Below are 21,650 nucleotides of genomic sequence, written 5' to 3'. Positions count from 1 at the left end.
TGGTGTTGTTTGGATATCATTCGTCATTCTTTAGTTTTCTAAAACAGGATTTGAAAATACTTGTTTTGGCAAATTCGGCAGATCGTCCTGGTTACGTCTAACATCTTACATCACACCTTTAACTGGCCGTGAGAGAATGTTACTAGTTCCAGTATCTATCGGATTTTGTCCACCATCTTTGTTTACCGAATGGAGGAAGAGGGAGATGTACAATCGAAAGTGATAGAGGCCTAGCAATTTATGGCATCAAAACGTTCTTCTACTGTTGTAAGTTTTTTTAGTAAATGTTTCTGTTAGCTTTTTGTTTTTCCACATTGTTCTGCCATAAGTTGGGAAGACGGGATCATTTTTAATTTGAACTACTTGATGATCGACAACGGAGCGAAACATGCACATTTTCTGTGGCTGGCTAAGCTTATATCATGACAGTGTGGATTTCATAAGGACTTTAAAACTGAATTCTCAAGTCAAGCTAAGAACATTTCTAAACCATTTCATGCCGGTCACAGACTTTGAAAATATCTTACATATCTAAGATTGTTTGCAGCTGATTTCGTTACGTTTTAATAGCTTGACTAGAGACGGGTCTGCACAAAGTGTGAGGCAGCGAGTCATGCGAGCCAACATGTAACAGGCTTTTAGCCAGATGGACGTCCAGGCTTCCTGTGGACGGCGTCTCAACTGCAGAATACCCTTCCACTTGATTTATTTATCCTTGTAATTTTAAATTTTTAAGCTTCAGTTTTTAATTCCGCACAGTAAATCTCAGTGATGTAGATAGTGGACCACCTTAATTAACTTAGTGTTAGCTTGGTGATATCCTCTGTAAATATTGTTATTATTATTATTATTATTATTATTATTATTATTATTATTATTATTATTATTATTATTTATATACAAGTTGATTTAATTTCATCAAGACTTAATTTGATAGTCAATCTAATGTTGAGCTTTACACTGACAAGGCTGTATTGTAAAGTTGATCATCATCATTTTTAGTCTCAGAGCCCTACTGAGAATTGGACAGATGATCTTCCTGTCTGCAAGCTGTCTGGGGTTGGCTTTTTGACAAACCAGAGATACAGAGAAGATGGTGGTAGACGGGAAGAACATGAGTTTGAAGACAGAAGTTTTCATTTTAATGTAGATGATACATATTTGTATGGGGTGTTTGACGGCCATGATGGGCCAAGGGCTTCAGATTTTACTGTCCAGAGGCTTCCTGCTGAGCTCTTACTTGGCCAATTGACAGGTAATTAAACAAAGTAATTCTTTAGTAAGCATAAGATACAATGTATTTTTGGAAGGTATGCGTAATACCTTACATCAATATTAATTGACACTGGTCTGACTCACTTCTGTCAGTTTCAGCACTTGGAATAGGGACTTTAAGCAACCACGGTGGCAACGTCAAGGACAATGTCAATTGAAAAATGTGTTAACTGTATATTTGGCAATGACTACAAATCTGGCAATAATCTTGAGCGATTCAGTTTGTGTATAACTATAAGAGCTATCTCTAAACTGAATACGTATGGTGGTGTTTAATTTAAAAAATGGACTCAACAAATTGCCATCGCAGCTCGTGTACTTAAGACTATTCAGAATTTGGCTGTTTCATGTTGTTTGGCAGTGAACAACAACGAAATGCACAAAGATTTCAAACAAACATGCACAACCATTGTTCTGCTCATTAAACCTTTTGGTTAGTGATGTTCCCATTGCTGATGTCGTTGTGGTTTGCTTATAATAAACTCCCTAATAAGACATACTTTTCTCATATAGTACCAAAATAAGCCTCATGTGGGGTAAAAAAATCAAGAATTCATAATGGCAAGTTTAATCACCTTTTGAACCAGGACCTCTCTGTTTATATTTTTTGAACAGCTAATATGAGTGATGAGCAGATCAAGGCAGTTCTCAGACAAGCCTTCATTGCAGTTGAAAAAGGTTTCTTCCAGTCTTTAGATGATGCACTGGCTGAGAAAACAGAACTTCAGTTACAGATGCCTGAGGTACATTCAATAATAATATTTATTACATACTTTCCAGCTGCCAATGTTTCCTTTGTTAGAGTAATGCATGTGATTTTAGTATTGATATTACCCAGATACCTGGAGAAAAAACCTCAATGACTTCTGAATATTATGAAAGACATGAAACATTTTCAGGCTGATTATTCCATTGTTTTGACAATTTAAAGTAAAACTGCTTCTGCAGTAGTTAGCTTTGTCTTTAAGAGTTCACCTCTACATGTAATTTGGGGAGCACAAATCTTAGAAAAAGTAAGATGTTGAATTCTTTGAATACCTTCTTTCAGGTACAAAATATTGCCAGCACAATGAACCTTTGGATAGTTGACTGCAAAAATATGTCTAGTACAAACGTTTGTCCTTTTCCAGCAGGTCACTTCTCAAATGACCTGTGTGTTAACGAGGTTGTTACATAGTTTTGAACTACATGTTTTAAGTTAATTGTTTTGCGGGTAGTTAAAGAGCTGTGTGTACAGTTGTCAACTCCGTTGATTTGTCAATATGATATGCTTACCAACACAAAACAAAATTTCATTTCAGGAATGCAATTTTTTGTTTAGCTATGTGAATTTTTGTTTCAGTACCAGCACAATCTCATTGAAATATAGTTCTTAGATTAGTGAATTTTTGTATGTGTTCGAATTTTCATGTCACTCAGTGAAATTTTTTTGAGATCTCGGCCGATAAATCACATTTCTTTACCAAAATTCCTATGATATTTTGTGTGAACAAGAGCCAAATTTGGGCAAAATATGTTTGCATTCTTTTTGCACAGTACTGTAGGTAGCTTTATTTTTTCTTAAGAATCAGGTCGGGGTTGCTCAAGGGCTGGATAATGCCATCCACCGGATAAATCGCTATCCAGTGGATAAATGTTAACAAAACAAACCATGCTATCCGTTGTAATAGGCCTGCAGAGTGGCCAGCAAATATCACAAAGTAGATAGCAATCTTGCCGTGGCACCTAGCTACTTGTGACAACCCTGTGTATATCCATTTATACATGATTTAATATTGCCAGTTAGCAGGACTGAATCTTATCTTTCTTTTGTTCAGGGTCTGAGTTCATATGAAGCATACCAACAGTTTCCAGAGCAAGTTGCTAGAATTCAGGCCTTACAGGATGAAATAAGTGGAGGTACTACAGCTGTCTTAGCCCTTATATTCCAAGGTAAACTGTTTGTAGCCAATGTGGGGGACTCAAGAGCATTGTTGTGTAAGGAGATGCCAGAAAGCACCCTTTCTGTTGAACAGGTATGTAATAAGTTTTTTTTTTTTGTTTTTTTGTTTTTGGTTTTATTTAAACACTTCTCATGCAGTTTACAGAGCTTACACTTCTTATAATACTTACACAACAATAATATACTATTTACACTACTTACAAAGAGATGTACTACAAATATGAGCCTGCACCACTTATATATACTTTACTCACACTACTTATATTATGGTAGCAATTATCATTATGTTTTATTATGCAATAAAATTAACAGCTACGAACAAGACTACAGCTGGCTTAAAGAAAGGAGTTACAATGAGAGAGAGTGAAAAGAAAAGGACATCATAATTTTTTTTTTTGTAATAAGTTTTTTGATGTTCATACTAGAATGAAATGGAGGCCTTTGTCACATTTTTTAAATATCCCTGCTGAAAATTTTAGCCCTGTTAAATCTGACTTTAAAGTAGCCTCCTATACAGACATTTTTTAGGCTTGTCACACAATATTATGATGAGCCGAAACAGTGTCTGCGTAGGAGGCTAACTTTAAAGGTGTGGCACATAGTTGGCACATTCACCTTCAGGGGTTGCATTAACATCTTCAGTAGGAGGGTAACTGGTTTTCACAAGCAGGCAAAACTATTAGAACTGAACTTCTCTGTAAGAAAAACATTCCGGTAGATGGCAAACCAGCTGGACAAAATTGTCTGAGCGCAGCTGGTCAATTTGCGGGTGCCCAGCCCTTAATGAAACCCCTGACCTTATCATTCTGGTGGTGGTGTGGCAGGTTAAATGTTTGTCTAAAATTCTGGAGCAGGGTTTGAGTCTGGCCAGGGTCAGTAAGTATTAAGTAAGGAATTGTCCTCTCCCAGTGCCTCTTCTATGCCTTCTATCCTTAGTGCTAGGCAACTGTTAGGGAGACCTGACAATGCTCACGTGTAACCTGGGCTAGTAGCAATATACCTAGCTGTTTCATTCTACAGAAACTGGAGTTTAGCCTGCAGTGCAGGCGCATTTTGGGTGTGTGGGTGCACATTTTCGTATTAGGCCACCATCTTGGATTTGGTGACTGTGGCAGGTTGGGGCAAGGGAAAGTTTTCCAAGGGAGCAGGCGAGAGGTCAAAGAAATGGATAAGGGAGGATTTTGTGAGTGCCCCACCCCCACCCTCCTCTTTCCCAGCCCTTCACCAGTCAAGCATCCAATTTCAATCCAAGATGGTGGCATCAAAAACCTGGTTTATCAAGAGTTCCATTCCAAAATAACGCCTACACTGCAGGCTAACCTGAGTTATGTTGCAATACAATACAGATGAAATATTAACAATTCATTGTGACTTATTCTGTTTACTTTTATGTTCAGCTGAGTGTTGATCATGTCACTAACAACAAGGACGAGCTTGCTAGACTGGCAAATCTGGGACTGGACATTCCACAAATACTAAGGAACCGTAGAATTGGTAATCAGGAGAACACAAGAAGCATTGGAGATTATGGTGTTAAAGGTGGCTACAAGGACTTTGATATTCTAAGGTATGTTTCTTTTGTTTTGCCTCCTAATCCCTTGACATGACTGCTTCTCTAGTATTGCTTATGTGTAGTAAATGGTTTGATCCCAGGAGTATCAGTACCGGGGGGGGGGGGGGGGCACTGCCATATATGGGCTATATAGGTATGTGCCGCTGTGAAGGGTATGGTTTTCAAGCAGTTTACTCTAGGATAGGGTATATAAATCAGAGCGTTCGGGTCTAGAATAGGGTATAATTTTTCACACAACTGACTAGTTGGTTGAAGATTTTATCTAGACTAAGGAAACCAGGAATTGTCACTCAAAAATATAAAAAAATCAAATCGGCAAGTTTAAATTTACGCAAATCAGCCTCAACAGTGTCAATAGATGGGGGGATTTGGGGAGTTTACTCTAGTATAGGGTAGCAAAATTCAACTGAACTAGCTCTGGTATAGGCCAAGGGTTCCAGGGTCCCAGCAGCACACCCCCACCCAGAAATTCCCAAAGTACCCCCCCCCCCCCGGGTATCAGTACTGGTAGTTTGTGTGATCATCTGGGTGAGGGTAATTCTGAAAAGTTGTTGGTGACTGCTTGGACATTTCAACAACCTGAGGGGAAGTCATTTTCAGGTTCAAGTGAAAAGTGGAACCGACCAATGACTGTTGACAAACTTTACACAAGTGTTACAGCCCATATCATAATGGCTAAACTGGCCAAACAGTGTCAAAGGACCATGGACTGAAAAACACTTTTCACTTGACTCTGAAGATGACTTACACTCAGGTTGATGAAGCGCCAGTCACCAACAACAGTTCTTTTCTGAACTACCTTCACTCACAAGATCACACCATACAAACTACTTTGCTGTTAGGGAGTACAAAAGTGAGTCTCTGTTGAGGTAAAATTCCATCTTGTGACGTGCATTTAAAAAGAGACATGGAGGCCGATAAAATGATGGGGATTGACTGGATTGAGTTGAAATTCCAACAGTTATTTGAGAACTTTTTTTTCAAAAAAAAAAAGAAAAAAAAAACATTGCAACTTGAAAACGACTTAAAATTCAGATGGTTGACATGCATAAAATTGCTGTGCCCTTCAAAAGTCCTTGAAAAATTACGAAGAATTTAGGTTTTCTTCTTAAAAGGTAATCTAGACATGAACTACCTGGATAAGGCAAGAAAAACATTTCAAGCCTTTAAAAGTGTATTGTTGTAAACATCAAATGTATTGCTGTAACCAATGGTTTCAAACTGTGTTCTTTAATATCTGTTAATACACATGTGCGTTCGAAATCTATAGCAGAAATACAGCAGTTATGTTGAGTAAGGATTCTGTTAAATTACAGTTTCATAGAAAGGAAATATTTAGCCGATGGTTGTCCTCAACGTTCGTTGTGTCTCATGCACGATCTATTAGTGATGTTTCGTTTTGTGATTGTTCAATTATAGCTTATTAACGACTGTTGTGCTTTCATGCGTATTTAATTAATCTAGAGTGAAACAAAAAGTTTATTTTGAAAATACAGGAGTTAAGTGATTATTATGTGAAGTACCGAAGAGTCTAAGTAATCCCACCTTCAATGGAGTCTTGAGTATTCTGTATTTTTTGTCCCCACTGTCTAATGCAAAATTTACTTGTGATTCTGAAGGGAAGCAGGTCTGTGAATGTTATTGATTTGCCCTTGAAAAGTCCTTGAACCTAGAATATTCTTTGGAAAAAAAGTCTGCATATGAACAATGGTGCTGAGGGTTTTTATTGCAGAAATGCAATACTTAAATGAGACCTTCCCTATTATAAACTTTTGATTACTTGCTGTCTGTCATCTTTTTGTCAGGTTATGTAAACCTGCTCCCTATTTTTTGTTTCTTAGGGCCTGATTACATGGCGAATTTCAGCCCGGTAAGCCGAGCTGAAATTTCAGCCCTGCTTCTGAAACAAATTCTCATGAAATCAAATTGGCGATTACATGGAGAAGGATTCTTTCCGGGCCGCAATTAAGCCCGGGCAAACGGGCTAAAAATTCTGAAAAAAATCCCATGTAATCGAAACGGAATTTCAGCCCGGGCTGAAAAGCAGGAAATACGATGGCTGCCGCTACGAAGTAGAAGCTATCTCAGTGGAATAAAGGCGATAAAATAGAGAATCTCTCTAATTTTAAAGCTCAGATGGAATATAAGAACATGGAGACAAGGTTAAACAGCACGAGGCTGTCAGGGAGGCCATGAACTCGGCAAGCTTGAGGACATATTTTCTTTATATGCAAGTACGTCTTTCTGGCTAAGAGACAGGTTTCGTTTCAGTTCCATCATCATTGTAGGGTGTTACTATCCCAAAAAGTTAAAAATTGAGCGTCAACAAAAGGTCAAACTACGAGAGAAGCAATGCGCCTATTTTTACGATTCGTGTTCTCGGCGCCATTTTGATTCTCTGGAGACTTTTCGCACAAAATTTCATATTTGGCGCCGAGGCTAATATTTCAGCCCGGGCTGAAATTCGTTATGTAATCGCAACAAAATTTCAGCCCCCCCAAGCCGGGCTGAGATTTCAGCCCGGGCTGTAATTCGCCATGTAATCAGGCCCTTAAAGTCAGCTACTTTGCATATAATGTAGTTTGGCATCAAGTGGCAAAATATATCTAGTCTGTGAACAGGCTCTCTAGTCGAGGATTGGGGCGATGAGAGAGAGAGAGATAGAAGGAGAGGAGAGAAGGAAGAGGAGGGGAGACGCTGCAACCCCCACCCCATCCTCCTTTGTCACTTCACTCTCAGACAGTTCCTTCTCGGCCCTTCCAGCTGCCGTCAAACCCTTCCAGCGGGAGCCTGTTCACAGGCTAATATTGCTCTAGAGAGGCAGAAAATAATAAAATAAGTGAAATGTAACTTCAATGTGGCATCAAAGATATGATCAGCTTGTCACTTGACTTCCTTTGTTGATTTCTTTAGTGCCGCCACAGAAGAACCAGTGATTGCTGAACCACACATTTGCGGTGGATTTCCAATTGACGAGTCTTTCTTCTGTTTGGTCCTGATGTCTGATGGAGTTTACAAGTCGTTAGAGGAAGCCACAGACACGGACAATTCCAATTTTGATGTCATTCGCCTGGTCTTTGAAGAACTTCGGTGTCAAAAGAACTTGACAGGCGTGGCCCAGGCTGTGGTGGATAGAGTGGGCAGGGCACATCATGACACATACATGAATCAAATGAGTAAGTGCCAGAAGAGAGATGATATGACGATACTAATTCGAATTTTCAAGGAGGGGATTGCGAACTGCATGAAGAGTCCGAGGGCTACTGGGAGACAGTCCATGACAGGTAAATGACTCATTTGATGGTAATTAGGAGAAATCGAACCTCGCCTGTCAGCCACTTAAATATGTCAAAACGTTCTTTGTGTAAACTCACTAACCTCACCATTTCATTAAGAAACCTTTGAATGCACAGAATATGATTCTCTTTAACTGACACATCACCAAGACAGATGACTCAGGCTTTTTCTGTACATTGAGATAATGCAGACTTTTTTGGAGGGTCCTTCCAGTTTGATAGATTCGCACAAAATTAAAAATCCGTTACGCAGACGTTGATAAATTGTTAGAACTCTAATCGAAAGTCAAATTCAAATTCGGATAGCGATAGACGGTAGGACTGGGTCACTTGGATTTCAAGTGATAAACAATTCAAGTTCATGTAACAGTGTGTGTGATGCAAAACTCTTCAGTAAAGATCTTAATCAGGGTGAAGAAGAATTTAACTAGAAGTTGAAGAATAGATTGCAACGATGTTAAGAAGTTTCTCGTTAAATGTTGAGATACCTTCTAAAGAATCTACAAATTTGTATAGTGACTTGAAAAATTCCCGCGCCCCTAGTTAATGTTGCATTTGCCTTAGTCAATTGAACTCATGCAATTTTTTTGGATTACATACCGTACTGCACGGGTTGGGGGCTGGCAGGGGTGGGAAGGGAGGGGGGGAAACTTCCAGCTGTAAATTCCTATCCTCGTATCTGTTCGCGGGTGAATGACTTAGGTAACCATCGGAGAATAAAAAATGGTCAAATCATCTCATAGTGCTTGAGTTTCAGTCTAGTAATGTTACCTTGCAGGAATGCCTCCAGTGAGTCCCGGGGTCCTACCGGTATCTGTCCCGTACAACCCTTCAAATCCCATGACCGGAAGCGCCCCATCCCTGTTCATACCACCCGGCGCACAACAACCCAAGCCACAGAGCGGAAGTACACCGAGTCCGACTACCTCCACGCCTACAAACCATGTACCGCAGTTCACCGTCACAAGTTCACGGTCCGAAACTCAGAGTTCTGCCTCTTCAGCAAGCGGATCTCCTTCGACCTCAGTTCCTGTTGAGCCTCCTGCTGCAGTTAGAGAAGGAACCTCGAGCGTGAATGGTCAGGAAACAGGCGGCGAGGGCCAAAGTAAAGAGGGTGGTGAAGACACTCGGGTAGAACCTTATGTGGATTTTACAGACTTCTTTCGGCAGGTCGCTGAACATGGGGAGGACCATGTTTATGGCTGGGACAAGGCGAGCAACGCGACTGGCGAAACACCAGCTTAGATGTAGTGTCTTTTTAAATAGTTTTACCGTTATCGTAGAGCTTATTTCTTTTAGAAACTTTACAAGTGAACGTAAAACAGAATTGGAGATGATAAGCGTAATATGGAAGGAATTCCGGGTCCTTTCTCGGTGCCCATGCATGAATTCTCGCGAGTAGCACTCGCGCGTTGTCCTCTCCGCGTTTGCTCGCGGATTCTGGCGAAAACAACAACTAATAGGCGATTGGCATGGTGGCATCATTTGACTACAACTACCAGAATCCTTCACTTTTTCTGTTTCTTACGCTAATTAGGGCAATTGTTATTTAAACCCCACTGGGAATTCAAAATTTAAATAATAAAGAAAAAACGAAAGGAATTCTGGCAGTTGTAGTCAAATGACGACAACGTGCAAATCTGCTATTGTGGAAGTAATTGTATGGGTCGCTTTTATTTCGAAATAACCACGTTTGACCCGCCGTGCACAAATAACGTTGACTGTGAACATTTGAACTTTTTTAGAATTTTCTTCAGTTGTGGTGAAAATCTTTGTTTTAGTGCAAGATTTTATATTTATTCAAGAGTTTCAAGAACCACTTAGAGAGCGATTGTAAAACAATTGTACAGACATCCTACCCTGGGATGAAATCTTGGTTAAAAGCTTCCTGGTTTACCCCCTTCCCGTCCCCCCGGGCGGATATAGAGTAGCGATTCCCTCCTGAATACTCTCATTATAAGGGGAGTTGTATGACTTCAGCTAATTAGGAATAGCGACATAACTGTTCTTGACCTGGGACGCTTTCCATTCAACCGAAAATTACGAAACGGGGACGAATGGAACGGAAATTTTCAATACGTCCCGAAATTGTTCAATCTCCCAAAAGAGAACCATCCAGCCGTAAATGTGGGAAATTCCGAGAGAAAAATCAAATGGAGCGGAAACTACCGGGAAGAAATTTGCGAAAATTTGAGTATACCTCGCTTGCCTCGCGAGATTGTCCTCTTTTCTGGAAATTCTAAAAACATGCTGTTCTATTCGTTACCAGAAGTTTTCATCAAATGGAAAGCGCTTCTGAACCATTAATTTCCAATTTTATGACTCTTTATTAAATTGTATTTTTATTTCAATGTTCAAGTCAGACTGGTAATGTCCAGGATTGAAAGACTCGATAAAACGATTCATCAAGTAGCGTTTCTCCGTTTTTCCCCTTACGTATGGAGAGAATAAAACCCAGTGTAGCGGCTCTTAAAGGAGTAGCAAAATAGCTTGTTTCCATTGCGTTTGTCTGAGTCACAGGGAACGTTATTTGGGTCAAATTTGTCAACGTTCCGAAGCAAAAAAAAAACTTGAAATTCAGCTTACCGTGCGTCTGTACTCTGATAATACACGCTGTTTCAGCCAATCAGAGCGCGCGTTATATGGAAACTTTATTATAAAGGACATCCCGAATACGATCACGCGAAAGAGCGCGGGATTTTATAAGGTTTCAGTAGAAACCAAATTAAAATCACGGCTAGCCAATCAAAAGATGCAGGGTAACACACTAAACTAAACTGCGTCTCGAGGAAAAGCAAGCAGCCATGAGCCACTTTAGAAACGAAAAGAAATCTGGGGCGGGTCTCGGCTCACAGTTCCTTATGGGACCGTTACTGGGACACGGACAGTCCCATCTTTTGCTTTCTTTTTGTTTGCAATGTTGACCTCATTAGCATAAGCGATACAGTTTCTGATGGAGCTACAAAAACATTAGTTCTGAATATTGAAAGGGCAAAGCACCATAAACTGTCCCAAGGAACTTGAGTGCGATGTAATGAATGATTTTTGTGCGATGCGGGTTTAAAAACTTTACAAAGAATGTACTGAGCTTATCGGCGCTTTTTCCATCCAGAAATTTTACAATGTTTGAAAGCCAATTTCTCCTGGAATATTACACCCAAAGAGCCAAAAATTTTACCAATCACTATGTTTCACAAGTTCTTTAAATTTTGAAGTCAGTTCGTGTCCAGTGTGATTAATGAGGTAAAATGTGTTTTTGTTTTTGCATTTGAATGGTTGAAAAAAAAAAAGGGAAAAGAAAAAAGACCCGGCACGTTTGCTATTATGCGGGCAGAACGTTTCACTTTGACTTTGATTTTTTTTCTGAGCGAAGTATACGTGCTATATATGAACATAATGCGAAATCAAAACCCACGCGTGAAAAAATGCAGCCTTCTACCGCCGGCGACTGGTCAGCCATGTTTTCATTTCACAGGGATTCCATGAGCTACTTAGCCTGCAGTGGAGGCGTTTTCCGTGTGTTTACGAGTTACCGGTATTAGCTCACGATCGAGTAGATTCACCACCATGTTGTCTTAGGAAAAGTGTGAGAGGTGGGGGTGTGGTCAAAAGGAGGTAATTTTCCTTCTTCTCCCCGCCCCCCTCACTTCTCTTTTAGCCTCACTCCCCGGGCGTCATTCCTACTCCCTTGGACACCGTTTCGTCTTTCCCCACAGTAAGCCTCTTACGAGTTTGATCCAAACTGGCGCTCGCTTGATCATAATGCGCTCGCTCGCCAATATACGCCTGTATTGCAGGCTATGAGCACCCAGATCACCCCAAAGGAACGCACCCTCCGGCTCCAGGGTCGACTGCAACCGAGCGATAACTACTGTTCTCTCTGACGTCATAGTTAACTGTGTTGATGCCTCAAGACGTGACCACAGCCATTAACATTAGCACTTTTAGCATTCTATTGAACGTTGTTTTCAAATTTAGTTTTAATCTATGCAGTTATTCTCTATATTCAGATTTTTAGCGTTTGACACTGCAAAAAGGTTTCATTTCCTAGCCTGCAGAACAGGCGGATTAGCGCGTCAGAGAGCGAAATGCGATACACGAGCGCGAAGCGCGAGAGGAAAACCATCCGAATTTATTTCGTCTCGCGCTCCGCGCTCGTGTATCGCGTTTTGCTCTCTGCCCCGCTAATCCACCTGTTCTGCAGACGATCATTTCCTGTTCAACTTGTGACCGTTATTCTTCTACGTGCTTCTCTTGCATTACTGATCAAGCTTGGGGCTAATAATTTGAATCAACGAATCAGAGAGCTTTAATTTATTCCCGGTCCAATATTTTCTAAGTATTGGACCGCGGGTACATAGATACAAATCTTTCGTGATCAGTCGCTCTTTAAATCGTGCAATAAATCTCTTATACTGACCTTACCGGCTGTATTCGGCCACTTGGTCTTTAAAAGTTAGAACCGCAAAGGGTTTGGGTCGATACCAGTGACGGCTCAGTACAATATGTATAGTTTCGGAGAAATTTCGAATTCTGAACGGCGAGTCTCAATTCTTTCAGCTCTACGTGTTGGACTTCGCATTAATATTTTCATAGGAAATTAAACATCGATATATCCTAGGACTGAATTTTTTTGCTAGATTATCCGCTTACCTCGTTTTGATAACCTTAATGACAGAGATGAAAGGGGAATGGGGGAGGTGTTGAGCTGTTCTGGAAGATTTCGAGCAAGTTCCGACAACTCCGAAATTCCCACACTCTTTAACGTGTTGAATTAAATCGCAGCCCTGAACATGGTAAAATTTTTTTCACCTTGGTATTGGTTAGATTTTACCTTAACAGAACGTGATCAAAGCTTAGATTTTGGTTTATTAGATTCAGGAGGATTATCCGTCTGCCCGTCGCACTGAGGCATAATCAGTATATTTTACCGGATACACGAAATCTGCTCTCTTCTTACACCAGCATACGATGCTAAAAATAGTTTCCCTGAGTCATGTAGGTTTCCTTTACTTTGTAGTTCAGTGAAGAACTGGTATCATGACGAGTGGAAATAATTTGGGAAATCGCGGCCGGATTCCCGGAAAATACTCGGCGTGGTTTGTTTGTTTTCGAAGCATGACCTCATCGGACATGGCCGACATCTAATGGCCATAAATGGTATTGACCAACACAGCGAAACGTCTGTGGCGATTCGACCGAAATATCGAAAAAGTGATGTTACATAAGTTGTGAGATCACTGACAGACTGAAATTTCTCATGAATATTAATCAAAAATTTCTTACGTTTTCTAAATAGTTGCCATTTAAACGGAAGGATACAGGTTGAAATTGTCAAAATTCCAATTGTGATAACGCAATTCTTTGACATACTTTCTTTGTTCACTGTTGCACAGCAAAAGTGATTGTGTATGATAGTTTCTTTTGATTTGTTATGATTTGATATTTTATTGAGATTGCTAATATCTCTTTCCAAAGATTGAAGTAAGAACAGTTTTTTTGAAAGTTTTTCAAGAGGTGTGTCTGTAATGTCAAGGTTGACTGAATGAACCAGAAATTATTCAACCAGAACTGGAAGTAACGCAATGAAAGTTCGCGAATAAAGTCTTATTAAAACTCTATACCAGATAACATTTCCCATTTGTCATCTTATTTAAGAAAATATTGCATCTTTGCGAAACGAGAAGGTAGTAATTGGGAATGGAAACAGAAGTTTTACGTTTTGTGAATATAATTTTTCTTCCGTCCACGATGGATGAAATAAATGTTGTGCGTGCGATTCGGCCAATCACGTATGACCTGTGACGTCATGTTACGGGGGTGAGGCTATCACATCTCGTCGGTGAGTTCCTCGGTGGACTCTCTTAGAAATAACCTGAACTGGTGGGTTTTCCTTTATTTTTCCTTGTTCGAGACCGGTTTGAGGGACACGGCATCGTCTGTATCAAAACGAAAGTTGAAAGTGCGGTTTGCTGAGCTCGGCTCGCGGTGAAACGCTCATCAAACATGGAGAACGAGATGAAATATTTGGCCGTGGATCGGGCAACCATTGCTGATCCTGCGGCTCAGGCCAAGTGGACAGCGAAAAAGCTGGTGTGGATTCCAGACGATGAACACGGATTTGTGGCTGCGAGCGTCAAAGATGACAAGAAAGACGCTGTCGTTGTGGAATTGGAAGGTGGAAAACGAAAGACGGTGAACAAGGATGATATCCAAAAGATGAACCCACCCAAATTCGAGAAGGTGGAAGACATGGCCGACTTGACCTGTTTGAACGAAGCTAGTGTGCTGCATAACCTGAAGGACAGATACTACTCTGGGCTTATCTATGTAAGCGATTTATTATTCTTAACACGTCTCGTTCGCCTTGTTGTAGCGTTAGTTTGATATAAGCTTAACAATGGCGAGTGAGTTCCAAGTCTCACCGGAAGTTCACCGTCGAATCATTCCTACTTCAGCTTACTAGCAGTCGATCATTGTTGTTGTAAACTCTAATCGTTATATTATTATTTTCCACAGACATACTCGGGTCTTTTCTGCGTGGTTGTGAACCCTTACAAACGCTTGCCTATTTACACTGACAAAGTGGTCGATATGTATCGTGGGAAGAAAAGACATGAAGTACCACCGCATATCTACGCCATAACAGATAATGCATATCGTAGCATGCTTCAAGGTAGGCTCATAAATAAACTCTCTATTTCAAGCCATCGATATTATAATACCAAAACCAAAAATCCTGCTAGGTAGCGTTTTTGCACACTCGATGATTTATTCCACGCAAACAGCCCTTCAGATTAAAATATTGGACAATTATCTCCACGGATCGATCCATTATAATATTCTCGCCGCTTGGGAGACATTTTCATAATTTGTTTTTATAGAATTTTAGCATAATAACGTTCCTCGTGTATGCCTTGTCGTACGCAGAAAAATCCTCCAAAGTGCATTTAAGTTATCGATGAGAAACTCAAAGCCCGCTTCGCGACTCTCATTATATTTACGTGCTGCCCTCCGGAATTATTAAAACAGTGTCATTTAGCAATGGGAAATGTTAATGCCTGGGTTTTGAAAACAGTCCTTTTGTTCATTTTGTCTCGATATTTAATAGACAGATTATGGGTGAGCATTATAAGTTCTTTTATTCACCAAATCGTCGCTATCTCCGCGCTGCTCATGCATGGTACTGTTCGCAGTGGGCATTCCTTTTGCACAGAACGGTTTATTTTACCCCTCCTCCCCTTGTTAATAAATACGTGTTTACTTAAGTAGCTATTTGGTTCACTTCAGTTGTTTATGGTAAAAAGAGTTCTTCGTTCCATTTGCTATGCGTGTCGGCGCGCGTAATGTGCATTCTAACTTGCGTGATGGTTGTCGATTTCCATTTCGAACGTTTAGACTTTGTAGATGAGCAAACTTGTGATTAAAATTAAGCTAAATACAACTTGTTTTCGTTATGCACAAACGCGAAATCAGTACGTCATGCAATATAATTTTGAGCTTGTTGCCCTTTTTGTGGGTTTTCTGAATAACAGATCAAAGGACTGAAATAATTTTGGGCGAAGGTCTAAACTTTCAACTGCATCAGTCAATTGTACTTAAGATCTGTCGCTTGAAATCCACATTTTTCTGGTTTCAATGCTATTTTGTCTTAATCTAGCACATAAAATTCTACCAAGTTGTGTCCTTGAATCTAGCCACTGTTGATTTTAAATATCCTAGTTCATCTTGTGTATTTTTACACATGTATCGCTGTTGAATGAAGGATATACATTGCTCTCTATACATGAAAAGTTTCTTATCATACAATTCAAATTTCTTAGTAGGGGTTAAATGTATTTTATTGAGCTGATACAATGCAAAATGTAAACAGAAGGTTTTACTGGTAGCTTATCCTTATGAATACTTCCCCACTACATATGAAACTAACTCTTTGGAATCATCAAGTAAATGTGCCATTTCTTATGGAGAACAACACTTATTTATTACCAATGTAATCAAGGTTGTGTTTTGCTGATAAGGATATTGGATAGGGCCCAGGTAACGCCTAACGGTACACAAGGACATGAAAGATTCAAGAGGCAATGAATCAAGTATCGTCTGTCTGGCAGAGTATTTTAGAAAGCTTAGTCTCGTTTTGCCAGTCATTCCACAAATTTTCACATTGCTAAGTTAATGACATCCAGGGAACAATGTACATAATTATATGAAGGGATTGTGTTATCTTTCCAATTAGATGAGCTTTTTTCATCTACATGTATCGTGCAGTAGGTAAACAGGGCAGTAATGAGATGCTTTCTTGATTGAATGAATGAATGAATGAGAACTTTATTAATTTTAGATTTCTTTATATGGATTGGGAAAGTAGTAATTTTGGTAGTGTCACTGTCTTGATTCTTTTGAATTTAATTTTTGTATACCTGGGCATTAAAACTTGCTATTTCTGATTTGTTTATTATCTAAATAATGCTTTCTTTCTTTTGACTTTTTCTAACTAAATTGCTTTTTGAGCTATTGCCTTTTGTAGTAGTTGATTTTTGTTGAAAAAATGACTGTCCCTTTTTTAGATTTCTTTATATGTACAATTTTCCTTGATTCTTTGTCTCTTTCTTTTTTCTCTTACTTTGTCTTTGAAAATTTTTAGACATTTGAATCTTGGACAAACTGAATGTCAGGAATGTAAACCCCACTTCCCAGTGTCCTTCCCATTTGTTTGTTTGTGTTTTCTTCCCCATGTCACCCAAATCCCTTTTTCCCAGTGGAAAAACTAGACAAATGATCCTGTTCCCAGTCTATCCCTTCAGATGCCCTCTTGATTGTTACCCCTCCTTCTGCTGAAGAGTTTTAAGCCAACATTTTGTAGCAGGAAAGAAATCTGTGAATGCAATTGATAATATCATCATTACGGAATTTAGATAATGCCATCATTATGGTAGTTAGTTATGTTAATTTTGGTAGTGGGACATCTGTAAACTAGCCACATGGCTAAGCATATTGCCACTTTAATTAAAGTAACCTATCCTATCCTAATCTTACCTGCTTCAGAATAGTTGTTCAGTCATATACTAGATTAGACACTGAGGAAAGCTTTCTGGGAATTGTTTCAAATTTATTTGTCTCAAGAGCAAGAATTGAATATGTGACCTCTTTTAGTATTACCATGGTAACTTATATACCAGCATAAAGACGTCACAATTTAAGACAAGTCTTTTACACCAAAGTGTGGAGGTGCAGTGGCCTCATGGTCAGTGCGCTCATCTCCAGATCAAGTGGTTCGGGTTCGAACCCTGGCCGGGGGGACATTGTGTTTTGTTCTTGGGCAAGACACTTAACTCTCACAGTGCCTCTCTCCACCCAGGTGTATAAATGGGTACTGGCGAATGTAATCCTGGGGGTGACCCTGCGATGGACAAGCATCCCATCCAGGGGGGAATAGAAATACTCCTAGTCGCCTTATGCTGAGGAAAACGGGATAAGCTCCGGCCTGGTGGGCCACTTGGCTCGTATGCAGACTTTACCTTTACCTTTTATACCAAAGTGTTTTTGGAGTAACTGTGTTGGAAAGCAAAAGTTTAGACCTTGTGGTTTGCAATGAGCTTTTCCAATAGGTATCACACCTCTTGATGTAATTGTTGTCTTCCTCTTAGCTATCAAGTCTTCCGAGGTTGCCATAATTATTATACCACCCTCTGAAGACTTGTTATTTATGTTTGGAAAAACACATGATTGCTTAAAATTGTTTTAGGGTTTGATATTTTGCCAGGAATGAGTAATTAATTTCACTGTCTGTCTTTGTCAGTAAGTTTAATGGGACACTGAACTTTTATTGAATTATCGAATTCATCCTAGACAAATGGAAATCAATCAGATAGTTGTCTGATGAGCTGGCTTCATAAATAACCCAAAAATAGGCTTCAAAATTCTTTCCATAGCTGGCACCACGTGAAAACAAATAATCGTCATTGACTTATCCTGTTGAAATAAATGTACGTCTGCAATCATAGATTTGATGAAAATGAAGAAGGCTGTCAACTTGAAAACATTTTATTGATGTATCACCAAATTATCTGAAATAACTTAGAAAGAAATGCAAGACAACCAGTATAGAAAATTAACATATTATGTTTGCTGCTGTAAGGGTTAATAATAGACTGACCTGTTTTTAGTATAAATAGTTTGATCCTTTTTATTTCCTTGTTTGGGTTTGCTTTGAATTATAAATAACTTTTTACACTATTTCTAATAATGCACTTTATAAATTGATATTGAATAAAGGGGAATGGAAACGTAGCCACATCTTCAAAGTGTAATGAATTGATAACATCTTTTCTAGTTAAGCATTATGTTATAAATTTGTGAAAGTAACAGAATATCGATGTACATGTTCTGATTTTGGAGAATAAATTTCGAAAATTTGCACTTGTCAAGTTTCTCTTTAAATTACAAACAGAGCTTTAATTTCCTTTGTCGTGACTCTGAAAATATCCTTTTTTGACTCCTTGAAACAGCATAACTTAAGCTTGGTTGTTTTTGAAGTCGGTAAACCACCTTTATCTGGATTGGCTTATTTTCTGAACATATTCAATTTGAAAACAAAACATTAATTGAATGATTGAGTTTTAATTGATTAGAATTAATTGATTTATCACCAAGTTTTCATTTTTCATTTCTTTTAATGAGGTGATTATCAGTGAAATAAAATGTGTATTCTCACTGGTGAGGTTGTTATCTCATAGCCCATAGTTATTATTCAAGATCACATTTCAGCACTACATGTAGAATTGAATTCTGATTGGATTATTCAATGTTACATGTAATTGAAAAATTTCCCCATTTGGAAGAAGTGATGATTCCCTTATGATTTTTGTAACCACTTGTTGATCCCTATGATTGTAATTGAAAGGTTTTCAGACATAAATTTTGTAATGTGCAGTTGGCAAAAGGTGTTATTAAGATGTGTTTTATCACTATGAATTGTGTGAGACTCAACTAGTTTTTGTGATGTTTCTGTGAAATAAGGACACCTAAGTTTAGACCTGTAAGAAGTCTGGTAAGACATAGTTTCTATGTTTTTGTACATGTATGTTTTCTCATTAACCCTTTACCCCCTAAGGCGAACGGCAGTTTTCCCAAATTGGCAAATAAAGACACTCTGCCTGTGTACAATATGCCATTTGAAAGCCGCTAATCAGCTTATTTAAGAATTGGCATCAGCAGCTATGAAGGAGGTAGACATTTTGAGAGAAATTGCTTTAAAATGGGAAAATGAACGACTTAAAAAATGCATCAATCGTCTACTATATTAGGTATACCCCTAAACTATAGCTTATTTAGCAGCTCGTAGTGCATAGCTTGATATGAAACAAGTCTTGCATTCCATTTGCATCCCGAAAAAGGAACTAAAAACTTCTGGGGGTGGTCGACCATGTCTTGGATGGGAGGAGGTCAAAATTTTATGACTTCAATGAGCAGATCTTCACAAGACAATTTTCATGGCAAAAATTTATAGAAATCTATCAAATACTCACAAAGTTATGACCGTGTGTGCCAATTTGCACTCTTAGGGGGTAAAGGGTTAATGGTTTCTGTGGAAAGGGCATTAAGGAGAAAGTTAGTAACTGGATTATGTTGATTTTGGACTTCTTTAAAATGTAATAAATAACCACATTATGCAGTAATTAATTTTTATGATAACAATGTGTTTGCCTTTTTTCAGATCGTGAAAACCAGTCAATTCTTTGCACGTAAGTAAAATAGTTAACATGCACAATGTGCTTGCACGTACATTCTAAGAGTGACCTTTGACACACAATTTGTTTATTTGAGTCATGAGCATGTGTCACTCACTCATTGTCGCAAAGTGCTGCAAATTTGTGAGAATATCTCACTCAAATTGAAGATGATAGATGGCTGTTTTCAAGAGCCAAAATAATTATATCACAGCTATTTCAGCACTAGCTAGTGTTCCACACAATTATATATTTACTGTGAAATAAATTTTACTTTTTTCATCCTATTAATCCCTATGATGGTTCTTAGAATTTGTCAAAGTAGACAATCACATGACAATTTACGCTGGCTAGTTTTGTGTTATTTTTTGCTCTCATATTGATACTGTAAAAAGTTGATCCCTTGTAAATTCTTTAGGGTGTCAGGTAGTGATTTTTTTTGCTGTATTTGTGTATTCAGTGGAGAGTCTGGTGCTGGAAAAACAGAAAACACCAAGAAAGTAATTCAATACTTGGCTTCAGTAGCTGGCCACTCCCATACCAAAGCAGCTCAAACTCCAAAGAAATCTGGGTCTACTAGTTCTGCAGTTAGCACAAAGGTTGGAATTTCTCACAGCCAGGTGAGTATTTTACATCTGATAACCCTACAGATTACTGTATACCTTCAAGAGTTTTTGTAGTCTGAAAGATGTGGCTCATCCAGATTACCTTCTAGATACCTTTTAATACACCTCTCTGCCAAATTATAGTTTCGAGAAGCTATTAATGGTGTGTTATTATTGGCTAGCTCTATGAGAGGACAACACAAACCAGATCCTGCAGTGCAAGTGGCTACTTGAGCGGACAAAAAAATCCATCTGGCCTGCTTGGGATTACCCACTGTGTCTTGCCAGCAAATGGTGTTTTTTAATGCCATATAATTATTTTTTTATTGGTCAAGCTTCCTCGATGAACATGGCTGGATATTGTCCTTGTTCATTTTGGGCATGTTTATGGATCTTGACTGCGTTGTCCATCCATGTGCACAAAAGGAACTTAATGGTGCTAGTTACGTGACTGCTGAACTATTGGCTTTTGAGATGTGTGGGTTTGATGCTATAATGTAGAGAAGATATTATTATTCTGGAGTTGTTTAAAAATGTGCTCTACTTTTTCAGGTGTTTGTCATTGGTAGATTAAGTGTTTAATAAATGATACTTGCTCTGTCTTGTAAGGTTGAGTTGGAAAGGCAACTTCTGGCAGCTAACCCCATCTTAGAAGCCTTTGGAAATGCTAAGACAGTGAAGAATGACAACTCATCACGTTTTGTAAGTTTTCTGTTTACACTGTTCACCTACTTTATTTGTTTCTACCACATCATTGAAACTTAATTACAATTTATCTTAATTTTAACTGTCTTATTCATGTGTAAGCTTCAGCAAATCTTAGCAAGGCTCAAAAAAAGTGTCATTTGGTCATCTGGGACAAGTAGATTCTCCTTCTGGGCAAATAACTTTTCACTCACACTTTCCCGATGGGCAAGGGATCAGTCAAGTAGCCTGCCAACTAAATCATTAAAAGAGCAAACTGATTTGCTTAACCAAAACATAATTTTAGAGCTACTTGTCCCAAGGGCAAGCTGGAATTCAAGTTTTTTCGAGTCTTGCTTAGTAATAGAAATAAGGTAATAAATTGCATTCTGCACTAATTAAGTCAGAGTTTAATCTGGCCAATGTTCTTGTTTCACAGGGAAAGTTCATCAGAATCAACTTTGACGCATCAGGATTCATTGCTGGTGCCAACATTGAATCTTGTATCCTTTAGAAAATTGTTAATATCTTCTTGAAAGGATCCTA

At 38.8% G+C, this 21,650-nt stretch overlaps 2 protein-coding genes across 3 annotated transcripts in view; both read left to right on the top strand.

The window, feature by feature from the left end:
- The first annotated feature begins 151 nt into the window (after nucleotides 1–151).
- On the top strand, nucleotides 152–10,574 carry LOC110058899 (TGF-beta-activated kinase 1 and MAP3K7-binding protein 1-like). Its single transcript, XM_020765568.2, has 7 exons — nucleotides 152–267; nucleotides 1,003–1,255; nucleotides 1,891–2,018; nucleotides 3,093–3,290; nucleotides 4,615–4,784; nucleotides 7,704–8,074; nucleotides 8,865–10,574. Exons 1-7 carry the CDS (start codon nucleotides 241–243, stop codon nucleotides 9,329–9,331), a joined length of 1,614 nt encoding a protein of 537 aa, XP_020621227.1. The 5' UTR covers nucleotides 152–240; the 3' UTR covers nucleotides 9,332–10,574.
- Nucleotides 10,575–13,901: 3,327 nt separating this feature from the next.
- Nucleotides 13,902–21,650, top strand: part of LOC110058877 (uncharacterized) — a 29,078-nt gene continuing 21,329 nt past the window's right edge. The window contains exons 1-6 of one of the 2 annotated variants that reach the window (XM_089290582.1): nucleotides 13,902–14,416; nucleotides 14,606–14,762; nucleotides 19,803–19,830; nucleotides 20,276–20,435; nucleotides 21,030–21,122; nucleotides 21,544–21,607. In XM_089290582.1, the coding sequence (XP_089146708.1) occupies nucleotides 14,093–14,416; nucleotides 14,606–14,762; nucleotides 19,803–19,830; nucleotides 20,276–20,435; nucleotides 21,030–21,122; nucleotides 21,544–21,607 (826 nt within the window). In that variant the 5' untranslated portion in view covers nucleotides 13,902–14,092. The remainder of the gene's footprint in view (nucleotides 14,417–14,605; nucleotides 14,763–19,802; nucleotides 19,831–20,275; nucleotides 20,436–21,029; nucleotides 21,123–21,543; nucleotides 21,608–21,650) is intronic. The other variant, XM_089290581.1, reaches the window with a different exon arrangement.

The sequence above is a fragment of the Orbicella faveolata genome, unplaced genomic scaffold, assembly GCF_042242905.1.
Source record: "Orbicella faveolata isolate gen_17 unplaced genomic scaffold, um_ofav_v1 contig_2, whole genome shotgun sequence".
Taxonomy (NCBI): Eukaryota; Metazoa; Cnidaria; class Anthozoa; order Scleractinia; family Merulinidae; genus Orbicella; species Orbicella faveolata.
The sequence above is the reverse complement of the archived record's forward strand: the minus strand, read 5'-3'. Positions and strand labels throughout refer to the sequence as shown.